This window comes from Anabrus simplex, chromosome 1 (assembly GCF_040414725.1).
Source record: "Anabrus simplex isolate iqAnaSimp1 chromosome 1, ASM4041472v1, whole genome shotgun sequence".
Taxonomy (NCBI): domain Eukaryota; kingdom Metazoa; phylum Arthropoda; class Insecta; order Orthoptera; family Tettigoniidae; genus Anabrus; species Anabrus simplex.
Genome location: NC_090265.1, coordinates 685,850,598 through 685,868,738, shown reverse-complemented (window position 1 = coordinate 685,868,738; position 18,141 = coordinate 685,850,598). Strand labels below are relative to the sequence as shown.

The 18,141-nt window shown below is 36.6% G+C and overlaps 1 protein-coding gene across 2 annotated transcripts in view; it reads left to right on the top strand.

The window, feature by feature from the left end:
* LOC136857320 (armadillo-like helical domain-containing protein 3) overlaps positions 1 to 18,141 on the top strand; it is a 302,306-nt gene that overhangs the window by 243,813 nt on the left and 40,352 nt on the right. For both annotated transcript variants that reach the window (XM_067135906.2, XM_067135905.2), the window contains one exon: positions 13,793 to 13,909. In XM_067135906.2, the coding sequence (XP_066992007.1) occupies positions 13,793 to 13,909 (117 nt within the window). The remainder of the gene's footprint in view (positions 1 to 13,792; positions 13,910 to 18,141) is intronic.

The following is an 18,141-nucleotide window of genomic DNA, read 5'->3' as shown; positions in this document are numbered from 1 at the left end:
GATTGATTCATTCATTCATTCATTTATTTAAGGACTAAATAATTTCGATAATCAGCCCTAGTGTGGAAGTGTGTGTGAAAACATATGTTCGTGTGTTGTCTGTCAAGCACTGTCCTGCATACATGTCACGTGGTCTACCGAGATTTGAACACAGGTGTCAGTGGAGAATGACTGGGGAATTAAAAGAAAAGGCCCACTGTGGTGAGATTTAAGGTGATGGTGGTGATTATTGTTTTAAGAGGAAGTACAACCAGGCAACCATCCTCTATCGATACTAATAAGAGGGGAAGAATGGAAGGAAACCGACACTTTAAAAAATGAAGGTATCAATCAAAGAAAGACAAGGGCCACGAAGGGTGTTAAAATGAAAGACTAAGGCCTCAAATGTTCTAATATTTTCGGGGTTGGAAAAGAACAAGAGTTGACTAAGGGAGGTCTGATAGGATTCATGAAAGTGATGAGCCTGGCAAAAGTGGAAGCAATGCCAAGATTTAGCTAAGGGTCCCATGGTCTCTAACCCACGCTCGTAAGTTAAGAGCCTTGGGGCCCCTTTTAGTCACCTCTTACGACAGTCAGAGGATACCGTGGGTGTTATTCTACCTTCCCCACTGACAGATGGAATGAGGTTTAAAGGATTGATCAGGCGGTTGGACATCAGCCTTTCAGTTTCAAATCTTGGTCAAAGAGTTTTCTCTGCAATCTCCACTCTCTCCTGTCAACTTAATTCTGGTAATACTGAATAACAAATCATTAATCATTGTCCCGAAGAAGTGCAACAGGTTATCGGTCATTCAGTAATGCTGTTTTAACAGCAGCTGCCATAACTAGGGGAAAGATCAGAGCTGTTTAAATCTGGCTGCTGGTGTTGTGTTATTCTCGGTTTATTGTTGAAACTCATAAAGGGTATTCTGGGCTTTAATTAGTACAGAATAAATCTCATCCATCAACCTCACTTTCAGCCTGAGTGGATAAGTTGATTTTCTTTCTGAGCCCAAGTTTGCAGATTCAAATCCGGCTCAGTTCGGTGGACTTTAAAGGTAACAACTCCATGTCAGCTTCCGGAATGCTAAAGAACAACTGCATAATAAAATTCTGACACTCCTTCATTTGTTAAGAACCAGCATTTAGGATAGACATAAAACAAATAACACCGGACGAGTTGGTCATGCGGTTAGGGGCACGCGGCTGTGAGCCTGCATCCGGGAGATAGTGGGTTCATATTCCACGGCCGCTTCCTTCCAAATCCTAGGCCTTTCCTATCCCATCGTCGCCATAAACCTATCTGTGTCGTTGCGACGTAAAGCCACTAACAACAACAACAACAACAACAAAAAAAAAGCAAGTATTATTATTACATTCAGCCTGACTGTTGTTTGAGCTCACCTAAGCCAACAACCTGTCTAAAATTCTGCGTTAAAAGAATTCATTGCAGCTATTTCAGTGACCAGTGACCTGTTCAATCATATATTTTTCATGAACATACAGAAAGTTCCAGTGACTCTGCCAGACAAGAATCCATATCCTACCACATAGGAAATGTCCCTATAAATTCATGAAAATTATGGATAAGGGAAAAATTAAGTCTTATCAACTGAGTAAAGTGTATGACAAGATTGTTGCAGTAATAAGTTGGCAAGACTGCACAACACCAAGATTTAGGGCCTAAACATAAATTTGATCACATGAAAATAGGGGAGTATAAAGAAGTGTTGTGCTTATGTGAAATGAGGTAAAATGTGTCCACCGATTCAATGCATAAATATTAATGACAAATATAACTATATTTGTAAAAATCCGTTATATGCTTTACGGAAAGTGACAGATGCCCTTTAAACGATTAAACAAGCAAGTACATTTTAAAATTAGGTACTTATTTTTTCATGAGTAATTGTTCCTACAATGTGCTGAAGAGAGTTCCAAACAGAAGTAAATTAGTAGAAAGCTGAAATTTAAAAAAAAAATATTTCCTCTCTAATTCGAAATAGAAATCAGGTCCTTGATTTACAAAAGGTGTTCAGTGTGACCAACATTAGCCCGAACACATGCTTCGCAGCAACAAAACCAGCTTCCTCATACGCATTCACGTCATGATGTAATTCCTTACTGAGGCTACAACACCAAATATAGGCCTTTAGAGATCTTCGGGGTGATGCACTTCACTTTTTTACACTTCCTTCATATGGCCCCAGAAATAAAAATCCAAGGGATTTAAATTAGAGCTTTGGGCCTGCCACTGAACTGGACCATTTCGACCAATCCACCGGCCCATAAAATTTGTGTCTAAGTACTCTCGCTCTGGCCGAGAAATCTGAGGGGCGTACTATAATAAAGAAACCACATATCTCTTTGTACGTGCGGAGGAATATCATCTAGAGCTCCATAAATGCTTCAGTTAGGAACTACAAGTACTGCTGGCCTGTCAAACACACTGGGAGCACAAAAGAGCCAATGATTGTGTTCTCGACGATTCCTACCCATACATTCATGAGAACATACATTGAAAGCGGCTATGAACAACATGATGGAGATTTTCTTCGATCCAGATATGGATATTATGGAAATTTAGATCTTCCATCATGTGTGAAACATGATTCATCAGCAGCTAAAAAATTCTGTTAGAAAATCTGGTTGTTGCTGTTGTTTTCTCAAGAACCACTGACAAAATTGCAGCCTGGGGGAAAAAATCTGCTGCTTGGAGATGTTGAACACATTGAACGTGGTATAAGTGCAACAACTGCTCCGTAAGTAGTGATCAGCGATGAGAAGAGTCTTAAAGGGAACACTGATATTCTTTTCGCACACGGCTGGAATGATACTAAATTATGCAAAGAAAAAATATATTATTTCATTTTGTGTGGTCTTTTTTTTTTAGTATAGAGACAATAAGTGTCAGAACATTAACTAAATTCAAGAGATCTTGCCTACATTACCTGTTGATAGTTACCAACTGACGTATGCACTGTACAGCTGAGTGTGTGAATGGTGATAGACTGAGTGTTTCTCTTGTATATGTAGGGGTAGTTGATAATTGTGTAATATGTGCATTTTTCTCTCTCTCCTCTGTTTTTTTTAATGTGGTCAAGTGTAAGAGAGGGCTTGGCTCTCAAACTTTGCTACTTGAAAGAAGCCAAATACTCTAAATAAAATAAATAAGTGGCTATCATCACTAAGTGAGACTGAGCATGATACTTTGGAACTTCCTAAATGTTAGTAACTTCTAGCATTTTAAATAATTTGTCATTTACTTCACAAAATAATTGGTTCTTAAAATTCTCATCACTAAACCAAAGTACATCATTCCATTTGCTAAAAGGATGCTCTACAGGGGCACTTGAAAGAATACCTGTGTTTAGTTTTAAGACCATCCCCAGCAGTGATAGATATTGTAGTATATTTGATGTGTTTGGAAGACAGGAGAGGTAAGAAAGTACCTCATCCAGCACTGGTGAAGCTGTTGTTCACCAACCTAGAAGTACCATCTGGTGGACTAATATACAGGGTTATTACAAATGATTGAAGCGATGTCATAAATTCACTGTAGCTCCATGAATTGACATATGGTTACGAAACTCAGCAGTCATGTAAAAAAACTTAAAAGTTTTGGTCTGCTGAAGTCGCACTTCAGATTTCTGCCACGAGAGCGCAGCAGTAGTGTGCAGTGAGACAGGATGGCAACAGGAGCCGAGAACAGTAAAATAAAAATGTTAAAAGGTCCACCTTTTCAATACCATGAATGTTTATTGATGTGAATATATATCACATAACATTTAAAGAAGATTGGTACTAGTTTCAACGCTCATTGCCCGTCATCATCAGCCAACAAATCAATTGAGCAAAATATAACTTATCAAATAGCAATATATAACACATGAGAGCGCCTACAAGACAAATGTTAAACTATGACTAGTTAAAATATAAAACACATGACAGCAAATACAAAGATTAATGTTAAAAGTTAAAGTGTAAAAAGTTAAAACAATGTAAGCAAAACAGAGAAGGTAACACAATTGTTAGGGTATGATACACGAGAAAATAGTCCAGCTTGAGGTTTGTAGGACATAAGGTGTATCTATATACAACACTTAAATGCACCTACTAAGGCAAATTTTAAATGTAACGTTAAAATGATTAGGGTATGGTGCGTATGACCATCTAAAACACATGACAGCACCTATAAAGTCACTGTTGTAACCAGTTGAAATGATGAGGTGCGTCTGACCGTAAAATATAACATTTTTGAGAAAGTATCCCAGTTGTTGAGTCTTGATAGACAAGAGAATAGTCCAGCTTGAGGTGCATAGATCATAAGACACCATATGTTATCAGTGGGAAGAATAAACCTTGTTCTCTTACGTTGCGGTAATTAACAGGATTAATTCAGGTGGTTTCGAAGCTGGGCCAGTTCCTCTCCTTTCAACATCTGTACCATCACTCTGCTCAAGGTCTCCATGTTTCCATACTGAACTGGGAATCATGACGTTAATTCAAATTATGATGCTCACACGACCACATTGTTGGCTTTGAAACCACCTGAATTAAGCCTGTTAATTACCGCGGCTTAAGAGAACAAGGTTTATTCTTCCCACTGATAACATATGTTGCCTTATGATCTATGCACCTCAAGCTGGACTATTCTCTTGTTTATCAGGACTCAACAACTAGGATACCTTCTCAAAAATCTTATATTTTACGGTCAGACACACCTCATCATTTCAACTGGTTACAATCTAACAGTGACTTTATAGGTGCTGTCATGTGTTTTAGATGGTCATTCGCACCATACCCTCATCATTTTAACGTCACATTTAAAATTTGCCTTAGTAGGTGCATTTAAGTGTTGTATATAGATACACCGTATGTTCTACAAACCTCAAGCTGGACTATTTTCTCGTGTATCATATCCTAACAATTGTGTTACCTTCTCTGTTTTGCTTTCATTTTTGTAACTTTTTACAATTTAACTTTTAACATTAATCCTTGTATTTGCTGTCATGTGTTCTATATTTTAACTAGTCATAGTTTAACATTTGTCTTGTAGGTGCTATCATGTGTTATATATTGCTATTTGACAAGTTATATTTTGCTCAATTGATTTGTTGGCTGACATGCAATGAGCGTCAAAACTAGTACCAATCTTCTTTAAACGTTATGTGATATATATTCACATCAATAAACATTCATGGTATTAAAAAGGTGGACCTTTAACATTTTTCATTTTACTGTAATCCCAATTCAATACGGAACAAAATGAGGTTTCTTACTTTCAAGGAGCCGAGAAAGCGTTTGTTGTGCTTGAAATACATTCACATCAGTCTGTCCTAACATTGCAACAACATTTCAGGACGAAGTACCACAAAGATCCACCAACTGTTAACTCCATTCGGCGATGGTATGTGCAATTTAAAGCTTCAGGATGCCTCTGTAAGGGGAAATCAACGAGTCGGCCTGCAGTGACTGAAGGAACAGTTGATCACGTGCGGGCAATTTTCATGCATAGCCCACAGAAGTTGACGGGGAGAGCAAGCCGAGAACTGAACATACCACAGCCGACCATTTGGAAAATCTTTCGGAAACAACTAAAGCAGAAGCCTTACCGCTTACAATTGCTACAAGCCCTAACTCCCAATGACAAAGTCAAACGCCTTGAATTTTCGGTGCGGTTGCAACAGTGTATGGAAATGGATGAGTTTAGTACGAAACTTGTCGTCAGCGATGAAGCAAAATTTTTTGTTAATGGTGCAGTTGAACAGACACAATGTGCGAATCTGGGGGTGGGGGTAGGGAATCCTCAAGCTATCATGCAGCACATTCGGAACGCGCCTAAAGTTAATGTGTTTTGTGCAGTCTTGCGGTTTAAAGTGTACAGCCCCTTTTTCTTCTTGAAAAATCCATTACAGGACACATGTATCTGGACATGCTAGAAAATTGGCTCATGCCGCAACTGGAGGACAGCGCGGACTTCATCTTCCAACAGGATGATGCTCCACCCCACTTCCATGGTTGTGTTCGTCAATTCTTGAACAGGAGATTGCCAAACCGATGGATCGGTCGTGGTGGAGCTGATGACCAGCAATTCATGTCATGACCTCCATGCTCTCCTCACCTAACCCCATGCGATTTCTTTCTGTGGGGTTACGTGAAAGACTCGGGTGTTTACACCTCCTCTCCCAATAAACCTGCCAGAAATGCGAGCTCGCATCAACCGTGCTTTTGAATCCATTGATAGTGCACCGATCCTCGGGGGAATTATTTTTCTGCACCATATTGGGCGATCAATCCAATGCTACGGCCATTTCCCCTACTATGCCTATCATGTCTTCAGATCGAATGAACAGACCAATGCAATAAAATATGTGATGCTAAAATGTCGGCAGCTATCCAGGTTACCATACGTCGTATAGTATTTAACTTATTGTGTCAAAATCATTTTCAACCGACGCATTAATACCATCTCTTCGACTCATTGCACTCATCAAAAGATTTTCTAAGTTGCTACGCGACACCTCTCAGGGATTTTACTACGCATCACTAAAAAAAAATTTTTTTTTTTTTTACGTAGGGTTCAACCGGGAACCCATTTCTTCATACGCAAGATTCACCCATAATATTATTCATTTGTCAATGTCACTTCTCAATTACTGTCTAAAAATCAGTCTTTCGATAGCACGTTAACCATGCAAGTTCAACATAAACTTATTTACTAAAATCAAATTAGTTAACTTCAATAATATCCTTTTTTATAAATTCTAATTTATTCATGATCATGAATTAATAAAAGAAAAGAAAATATAACTTTCTATAGCAAATATTCATCATGCTTTTCTTGAAATATATATCGCCTCTTTAAAGGATTCGATCATTCTTCCATCACAATAAATAATATCTTAATCGCCTCATGAAAAACAAAGAAAAGTTTGCCTGCTTTCATAAATTGTAGCTGTTAAATGAATTAAATAAGTTAATCGAATCAAATAATTGAATAAATGAAAACAGTTAAATGCATTGAATAAATTAGATAAATCAAACAAAACAAACTTGTTCTCATTTCTGAATATTCTTATTTTCAGTTCCGATACCAATTTCATCTTCATGCATCTTGTAAAAAAAAGATTATTTATAACATCGGCAATGTCAGCAAAGTCCCAAAGCAATAGCTCTATTCGGCTATATTAATTATCTTTCATCAAAAAAATATATATATATCAATCATTTTTATCATGTCATTAATATGTAAATGTAACCATCTAGTATTCTAATATCTCCGGTAAGTACTATATAATAACAAGTTATTAATGTTATACTATCAATCGATGTATCTGACGTGCCTCAAATTCGCATCTGGGTCCGAATAATATTTCATAACATCCCTAGAAATACAGCTGGTGACGTATTTCATTTGCTTATGGCAGAGAATAAAATTTAAGAAGACATTTCTCCCTTTAAAATAAGGCTTCATCCATAAATATCAAATATATTCACTACCCCGTTTGGAATTCTCCAAGAAGACATCAAGTTTTAGCCTTACTTATACTTCATTTATAGGTTGTATTTTGAAAACAGTTTTCAGTTACCTTACCACTACACTATGTTACGTGACATCGTATAATCACATCTATCTAACCCAAAAGTACCACATTTCATTCTAACTGTCGTGCCGCACACATCAAATAATATTAATGGTTAGTAACAAGTCATAATTACTACCAACAACTCTCAAATATGGATACACCCTTCCATATATAATTTGATTATATCATATCACGCCATACTCAAATTTACATGCATCTCGGCGAATACTCATGTGTATTCTCCACAACACATTTCTCATAACCTTATCTACCAATCACTTTTCTCGCGGCAATAACATTACAACACTCCATACAGAAACTACGATGTCGCATAAATGGGTTAAATTTCAGTCATATTACCACACAGTTACGTTATTCTGAAAAATAAATACATATCTGAACAACCTAAGTTCATATTTACTTACATGTAGTTGTGTTGTAGTGTAGCGGTAACCAAGTTTAAATCATTCATAAACAATCTTCTTCTTTCTATCTCACGGATGCAGTTTACCACATTAAATGCATCGTTCTATATTAGCACGAAAGATCATCTAAAACCTCTGCAGATACCAGTATAAACATTTCTACATAATGGCATTGATTTTACATTATTGAAGATTACCTACGTCCATACGAGTCAATGAATCACATTAAACCCTTTGCGAAGATACTGCCAATTGGAATTTCATCTCGAAGATATAACTATAACCTTCACACTACGAAATCATAGCTAAAATTTCTACATTACTTTAAACATTTACTACTACTGAATATTGAATTTTCACGACCGCATTGTAATCGAAACAGACTTTCAACGTATTAGGTCGTGTTACGTACATGTAGTACTTGTTGAAGAGATGTTAAGTACAGAACAAAAATGGCCAGCCAGACACCAGTGGGATCCGAACCCACAACCTCCCGATTTCGCGTCGGTTGCTCTACCAATTGAGCTATGGTGGCCTAGGCCATCTTTGTTCTGTTTGAAAGGATCTGAGCTACAGGTCTGGCACTGCTGCTAGCACACTGTAGAGTGCGTTTAAGTCACCCGTTGTGGGGCATGTCAATGAATATTGAATTTTCACGACTGCATTGTAATCGAAACAGACTTTCAACGTATTAGGTCGTGTTACGTACATGTAGTACGTGTTGAAGAGATGTTAAGTGTGCTAGCAGCAGTGCCAGACCTGTAGCTCAGATCCTTTCAAACAGAACAAAGATGGCCTAGGCCACCAAAGCTCAATTGGTAGAGCAACCGACGCAAAATCGAGAGGTTGTGGGTTCGGATCCCACTGGTGTCCGGCTGGCCATTTTTGTTCTGTACTTAACATCTCTTCAACACGTACTACATGTACGTAACACGACCTAATACGTTGAAAGTCTATTTCGATTTACTACTACTGTTAATAAGAATTAAATTTTGGAGCTTAGCTCTCCGTTGCCGATGTTATTGGACTGGGCTCGGCTTCGTTGCTGTCATTCATAGTCTGCTGGCTGGCACTAATAATAATAACAATAATGTTATTTGCTTTACGTCCCACTAACTACTTTTTAAGGTCTTCGGAGACGCCGGCTGGCACTAGACATATATTGCGTCATGACTGGGTACAGGAATGCAGGTTCGGGGTAGCAGACTCAGCTGAGCGGCTTCCGTCAGGTTATACAATAATAAAGTTTTATTATGAATCCACCTGTTCAATACATTATAATGTTGTTACATTAAAATAAATTCATTAGTTAAAAAGTTATATATGGGACATGTTTCGCTCCCCTATAGAGCATCATCAGCCAAATCCGAATCTCAAACAATTGTTATTTACGTAAACAAAGACTTAAGAACCATTAGAACACTTTTGACAAGCTTAAAACTTATTCTATTAGAAAATCATAAAATATAAAATCCTTGTATACATGGCTCAATTACATGTGCTTAATAGGAACATACATTAAAATTGTGGAAGAGAGAGTACTAAAATATAAAATAAATAATATATATATCATGTCCAAATTCTAGAAAGACGTGAAGATCAATCTTAGGAGTCAAATTTGAGGATCTTCTTAGCAATGAGATCTGGTAAAAAAGTTATTTATCCCTTGTGGATAAGAGTCTATAAAGATTCAAATTTATCGTCAATTTGATGATTGAACTTATAACAGGATAAATGTTGGTCTTCAAGAAATTTAAATGCTTGTCATGTGACCTCGGCGAAAGCTTTTGAAAAGGTATGTTCTTATAGATGTCAATGAGCGTTCGTTGAACTAATGGATTTGATACGGATGATTGAAAGGGACGTAAATCAACGTTTGTATTGAAAGCTGCTGCTTGGTTTATCTTGTTGAATGTCTGTAACAAGAAAAGAAATCTTGTAAGTAATCGGAATTTGTGTTGCTAGTTAAGAGTGTGTTTCTAGAAACTTCACTTACCCCTCCAATTGCTGTTTGTTGGTTTGGTGTTGTCCGAGGTTATGTGGTGACTGTCTGTTCTGTGTCTACTCCTTGTGTTGTAAGAGTGAGGTGGTGGGGGTTGAGGGGAGGGAGTAGGGGTTGGAGGAGAAATGTTTGTGGGTGTGGTTTTGGAAGGGGAATGTCTAGTAGGAGCGCAGGGAGGGGTTGAGTTCTTTAATGTTGGATGATTTTTAGTTATTTTGGGAATGAAAACTTTGGCAAAATTACTTTTTTCTAGATTAAGCGTCTTTAAGAGTTTCGGTAATTGTTCGTGTAACGGATTTCTTATTTCAATTTCGTCATTTAATTTTTTTTCCTTATTGAAATACTGGTCTAAGTGGATATAAATATTTTCTAATTCTGTCATTAGTTTACCTTTTTCTATCTTCTTTATAATTTTTAGGTCTTTCTCTATGGTTGTAAATTGGTGGCCTGACTCTCTCATGTGAGCACTCATCGCAGAATGTTTGTTGTGCTTTGTAGCATTAACGTGTTCTAAGTATCTTGTGAGAAAGTTACGGCCAGTTTGGCCAACATATGAACATTTACATTCTACACATGTTAATCTATAGATGCCAGAACTTAGATAAGGGTTCTTGTTGGAATTTATACTATTGTGGTTGAAAAAAATGTTTCTGTTTGTATTTTGTGTTTTGAATGCTACATTCACATCTCGTTTTTTGATAGGATTAGTTATTTGAAAAATGGCTGGATTGGTGAATGCAAATGTTGCGAATTTGGACTGCTTAGTTTTTTCGGGAGTAAGATTAGTTACTAACTTTTGTTTTACTTTATTGATGATCCGATTGACTATATTTATTTTATATCCATTAATTGAGGCCAGATCTTTTATAAAATTGAGTTCCTTTCTTAAGTTACTCTCTGAAAAGGGGGATTTTGAAAGCTCTGTAAACTAAACTGTAAAAAGCCGCCTGTTTATGTGATTTTGGGTGAAGAGAATCATTTTTTATCGTTAGAGGAGTGTATGATGGTTTTCTAAATATTTGAAATTCAAAACTATCTCTTATTCGTGTTACATTAATATCCAGGAAGTTTATTGAGTTGTTAGTTTCATCTTCTTTCGTGAATTTTATATTTGGGTCAATATTATTTAAGAAACTTAGGATTTTTTCACTATCATTTTTTTGGCTATCTATTATGACAAAGGTGTCGTCTACATACCTGATCCAAAGGCAAAGTCCATTTATTTTTGTGTTTATTTTGTTTTGCTCCAAATGATCCATATATATGTCTGCCAGTATGCCCGACGTGGGGTCTCCCATTGCTAGGCATGTTTGGTGGTAAATCTTTTTATTAAATGTGAAGTAATTATTGTTTAATACAAATTTCAGTAGGTTTACGAATTCATCTATTTCACATCTACTTAATTTACTGTATGTAAGGAGATTGTGTTTGATGATATTGATGGTTTCTTTAACCGGTATATTTGGATACATGTTGGTTACGTCGAATGAAACCATTTTATGTTGTGGTTGTAAATTGAATTTTCCTAGTTTATTACAAGTTTATTATTAGGTTGTCAGATCCATCTCCAGTTTAGCTCCTCATGTTGACGGCGATGAGTACATGCGACAGAATATTGAACATTGGCATTAGGATCAGGTACATAGTCTTCTGAAATATATATTATTCAGGATCTAATTCATAACTCTTTCTACAGGTAATCCAAATCAGAACTTCAACGATAGAATTTAGTGACAAGACTTTAAGAATATAATCTAGTCAGCTCTCAATTTCACTGTCGTTAATATCTTCAGTGTATATATACTCTTATCTCGTTTAATGTGATACGCGAAGTTTGAATTGGAGTTTCGGCCACTGACGAAGTGATTAAACTTCTTCTTTCCTGATTTTAATTACTTAATCTCTTTGGTATTACGCTAGATTTTGGCGTGATCCTTTAAAATTCGCTTGAAGTACTAATTCTTCAGCTAAATCTTCCTTCTTCTGTATACGACGGTTTCTTCTGCGTATAGAAAATCTCGTCCCGTTGCTGTGAAATTTTTATTATCTAACTCGATTTTTAACAATCCCGAAAGCATTCTATTTTTTTTTCTCATCACGGCCGCATGGATTCTGCCGGTCCGTACGTCTAACTCCCGAAACCATGACCTGTCTGCATCGCCAAATTAGCATTTCTCCGACATGTTACGGCTTCTTTGACTTTCTGCACCCGTATTTTATTATTTTGATAACCACGGCCCCTTTGATTCATTGTGTCCATATATTTTTTTTAAAATGTATAGCCCAACCAAGTGAATCTTCTCGCGTGCATGGCAAATTCTAATTCTGTATGACCTCGTTTATCTCGTTATCAGGACGATGAAATGGTACGATAGGGAAATGGTGCGCCGAGTGTGCGACGGACTTGATTATAGGCTTGATGTCTGCAGAATCACTAAAGGGGCACATATCAAACAATTGTAAATGTCAAAAAAGAACTTTTTTGAGTTATTCTATTTGTGTGCAAAGCCTTGTGACAATATGTCAAATAATAAAGTTATTGTAGAGTTTTGGAATTGCTCAAATCATTTGTAATAACCCTGTATCTCAATCTCCAGTGCAGACTTCTCATATTTTTCCACATAGACATTTTTGTCTTGACAAGGGGTACCAAATATTCCAATATATTGGTCCATTATTGGAAATCGTACATTTTCCAGCTAACTCATTCTTGGTTGCCAGCGTTTCATCCCAGTGTGCCAATTTGGGCTCATCAGTTGGTAGCCGCATGCCTACTACACCTACAACTACTGCACTGTCTACTTGAAGGTACAAGCAGTGTCAGTGCACTATAAGATTTTGTGTCGTTTACAAAAATGATGCCTGCTACTCCATCAGAAGATATAGATTTTGATACCCATGGAGAACTGGAAATATCTGTTCTGAGTAAATTCATAATACCAATACATGCACTGAGATTGATGAGGAGAGAACCTGTGTATTTGATGACAGCAGCATATGAAGATGTGGAGACTGTCCTTGTCCTTTCATGTTTTCATATCTGTCTCTTTCCTCTTTCTGTTGCTCCATCTTCCTACACTGACCTGCTCTTGTGTTTGTCATATTGTGTGTTCCTTTTCTTGTTCCTCTTTATATACAACTTTATAAAGTCTCTTTCATTTGCCTCACAGGACACCCCACTCCCCATGTCTACCAGCAGTCATTCTTACTGCCTTCATCTCAGTTATGTCCATCTCATGCATGGAGATATTTGGAACCCGCTCACTTTTTATTCCCCTACAGCAAAGACAGTCTGAGCTGAAACTGATTTGGCATCCAAATTCACATCTGTTTAACAGAATACTGTTGATTATTATGGTATCAGCTATTTATTTATTTATCGTATGGTTTACAATCACATCACAATAAAAGTATTTTAAAACTATTTTCACGTCTGAACCACATTAAGTCAAAATGTCAGATTGGTATCTCTAATATAATTAACACCGTTTTGAGTAGCCATCAGGAACTCGGCTGAATCTCCTGAGAAGGCTGATAGAGGGCATTCTTGGATAATATGCTGAACAGTTTGTCTTTCAGCACCACAACTACACTCCTTTAATTGTTTTTCCCTCTATACTATCCTGAGAGTATACACATCCTTATTTCCTACCTAGAATTCAGCCCTCTTTTAAGTCACCTATATTACAAATATCACTTTGCACTTTAGTCATAGGTTATTATTTGATTATTGTTTACTATTTATGATGTACTTATTGTTGTGCAATACTTTTTTGTATTCCTATATTTTCCTCCAGATTTTGGATGTAGTGCGTAAGAATTACGATAGTTTGACACTGAAGTTGCAAGACAGCCTCGATCAGTATGATCGCTATGCAGAGAAACCACGTCATGCAGCTTTCTTCACAGCAATGGTAAGGCATTGACACTTGTTTATATTACTATTATGTTATTACCGAGGCTGGGAATTCTTTGTAAATAATTATTTGATTTTTCATTAGCAACAGTTACAATTTTCTCTTATCTTTACAAATTGGGGTATTTGGAGTGATTTAAAACATATTTGTCCATATTTCCAGCTTTAGTATTGTACCAGGAAATGATTATGGGGCCAGAGCATGGGAAGGATCCCAGGTAGTGTGCGGTTACTTATTGCAGCAGGTACAGAGAAGGATATTTTCGCAGGGCGAATAATAGATGGTAAAATCTTTTGACAATATTTATTGAAATTTTCATGTAAATCACCCTGCAGTTGAATTGTCAAAATTAAATTTTCAGTCAATCTTTTCAAAATGCAAAAATGAAATATCGGCACTATTATATTCTGAGACATCCACTTGATGTTAAAAATGTCCAAAAGGAATACCAATTTTCTGAAATCATAAAAACCCTACAGTTCATCTAGGATCTCTTATATAGCTTTAAATTCCAAAATAACACTTTGCACATAGTAATTCATTTAACCAAATTGCGTAAAAACCAAGTTCATCACTTGTGATGCAAACCTACAGATTTTCTAAGATTTTTAAACATAATATTAACATACACTTCCGTTAATAATCTGATAGTTCAAGTAAAAGTTTTCAATCACTTGCTGTATACTAAATCGATTTTATAAGAAAAGAAAATAGTGCACTTGCTTTATGTATACCTGCCAACCCTTCCGATTTACCCCGAAACTTTCTGATTTTTAACTCGCCTTCCGGTTTTCCGATTTATTTTTATTCCTTCCTATTTTTGACCAATATAACCTCCAGTATGGTAAGTACTCTTCCCCCAGGACGAATTCTTATGTGCTTGTGTAATTTACGCAACCTCATTTTTAAGCATATTTACCAGTATTTGATGCTTTATTTGGCGGGCGGATCATCCGTCGCCTTCGTGTATTGTATTTCCCACTCACTACAGCAGCGTGTGTGCTGTTCAGGTGGGAATTCGGGACGGCAATCGTCCTACAAGTCAGAGAAGGTCATGCGCACTAGCAACCGCTAGGGACCCCTTTGATCGGGACGAAAGAGTGAGTTTGTTATTGTGTGGTTCGCGCGCTCGATTCTGTGCGTAGTTTCGTTGGAGTTTTAGACCACGTGTTTTTCTTGCGGTTCTGTGCTTTTCCCCCTGTCAAAGTCATATGTTAATAATGTACGAGACATATTGATCTGTTTTGTATGTGGCAGTTTCGCGTATTTCAGTGCTTTTGTATTGATCAGAGTTCATAATTTTAATGACTTCAATGTATTTCAGAGAGTTGTGTCGGTGACAGTTTGTGGTATTTTCTCTTCACATGATGACTACAAAACATAACAAATGTTATCTCCAAGTGTTCAGGGATACCTATAAAACTGTATTTCTGTTCATTTCACAGTCTAATAAAGGAAACTATTATGCATTTTGTTCCGTGTGTCGGTGTGATATTAATATCTCGCATGGAGGGAAAACAGATATTGTAGCTCACACTGTCACACAGAAACACAAAGATAATGCTAGCTGTCTTGAGAGGAACAAAAAATTAATTATTTTGTAGGTGGGAAGGAAGATGATGCAGTCACTCGAGCAGAATGTTTGTTCATGGCGTTCATTGTCGAACATAACCTTGCATTGTCTTGTTCTGATCATGCAGCGCCATTGTTCAGAAAGATGTTCCCAGATTCAGAGAAAAGATCATCTAAAAATATATCAAGCTTTGTACCAAACTGATGTTAGAAAAATATTAAAGCATGTGTGTACATGCTGGTTATTCTTGGGGAAATGTTTGGAAAGATTGATTTCAGAGTGGGAGCCACTTCAGAGTTTTTTTAAGGATGAGGTAAAGCGGTCCAATGTCACAGACACATCTCTGAAGTATTTCCAAATTCCCAAGCTAAAGGCACATGAAGATACAGAAATGGAACGTGGTCTTTGTGTCAGTAGAGTACAAGACCAAGCTTCTGTTATTTCTGGAAAAAGGAAGGCAGAGAGTAGTTCATCTCCATCTGTGAAGAAAATAAAGGAGTCTAGTTGCACTTCCGGTATTTCACGAGAGGAGAGATTATTTCTTTTTCTGTCTTCAAACTTTAATAAAGCATTTTGCTCATTTCTGGCATTTATCATCCCTACATTTGAGAAAACTAATAAAGTTCTTCAGTCGCAAGCACCTCACATTCATGTCATAAGATCAATTCTGACGAATATGTTGAAGGACATTCTGTGTAGGTTTGTTAAGCCTGGTTATAAAAAAATATCCTACAGTTTTAGAAGTGGTCTATTACACGTGAGAGAATCAGAAAGCTGATGATGATTTAGTAATTGGCAGTTCAACATCTCGTCTTGTAGAAAATCTGGCACCTGAGGAGAAGAAAAACTTTTACTTGCACGCCAGGAACTATTTTATTGCAGTTCGTGATTATATTATTCATAAATTTAATTTGAATAGTGATGTTTTTGTTCATGCTCAAGTAGCTCAGAAAAATTCTTTGCAGACTTCTTCCTTCAATGCCATAAAGTATTTTGTTTCAAAGTTTCCTGTTATATTGCCAGTGAAAGATGGTGAAGATGACCAAGAAGCAATGGATGCATTACAGTGCCAGTTTTGTGCTCTCCAAGTGGAGGATTTACCACTGTCTGTTGTGCAAGAAGAAAGAGTAGATTGTTCTTGGTCTGCTACAGGGGATATACGAGGTGCAGATGGGTGTTTCAGATATGATAGAATCACAAAAGTAATGCACTCAATATTGACAATTCCACACAACAATGCCGAGTGTGAAAGATTGTTCAGCCGGGTAATAAAGACGAGGACACAATTCTGATCATCTCTGAATAACGAAAATCTCAGTAAACTATTGGTGGTCAAATCAAGTCTAAGTGGAAAGTGTTATGAGCAGCAGTATGACAGTGCATTGTTGAAGGGGGCAATGTTAGCTGCCAGTTCAATGCTAAACAAGTAAACACAGCAGTCTCTATCACCTACATGTGTATATTCTTCACCATTTGGTAAGTTGTAGTCAGTTTTTGACTTATCTGTCTAAATGTTACTATTCGTATCTATGTGTCATAAATGAGAATGATTATTAGGTACGTTTTCTTGCAATTGTTTTTGTTTTCTTAGTTTAAGATTTTAAATGTAATGGTTAATTCGCATTGTAACTGTAGATATGTATGCCTTTTATCTTGTCCTCTTTTTACCGAGACCGTGGTGCAATACACTTGATGAAATCCAAGAATTAAAAAATCTTCCTATTTTTGATTTCTAAAAGTTGGCAGGTATGTTTATGGCAAACCCTATAGTTCGTCTAAATGAAATGACTTCGATTTATAAAAGATTTCAAAAAAGAAATCTACAGTTCAAAAACAAGATATGAAGTAGTCTTGAATTATTAGGAATAGTAAAATTCACACGAAGCACGTTTCTGTTGACAAATGTAGCACTATAAATGATTGAGTGCTTTGTTAAAAGTCAGTCAGTGTCTAAGTAGAATTACTCACTCAAAATATATGAAAAACACTTATATCACCTTTAATCTGCTTATAAGGATTGATGAAGTACTGTCCTGCGGCTTGGTGACTGGAACTTTCAGCAGCGTGCAGCCAAGACTCGAACTCATCACCAGCAGCGTAACATGTCCATTCAATAAAAACACCCCGTTATTATCCCTCGTCAAAATCACGATCATTCCCTCGCTGGATACCACGATTGAAGAAACCACGTTTAATCCCACGCTGGAAATGACGTTCTACGCAGTGTAATATAACGACACTTCGCCAAGATTTCCGATGTTCTTTTTAAAGAGAAATGTTGAAACACGGAAAGTTCAATTGGCACAATATAATGGGTTGTAGAACTCTTAATTATTATTAAGATTAGTATTTTACACTGACACAAGTCTTAACTCTTTGAAGCACGATATGTGTATTTGTAATGAAAATGTTCATAACATGTTTATTTCTTCTGTATGCACTTAGAATAGTATTATAAGAGTGATTTTGAAACTTAGAATAGTATCATAAGAGTGATTTTGAAACTCTCAGTGTTTTGGTGTGAGTGGTATGAGGTGGTATAAATAGCATACCACCATGCCAGTTGGTCTGTAAAAATTTCAACCTATATATATACTAAAAATTACAAATGTACCTTATTTTGCTATTACTTATTTACTATTATTTATTTAATTAA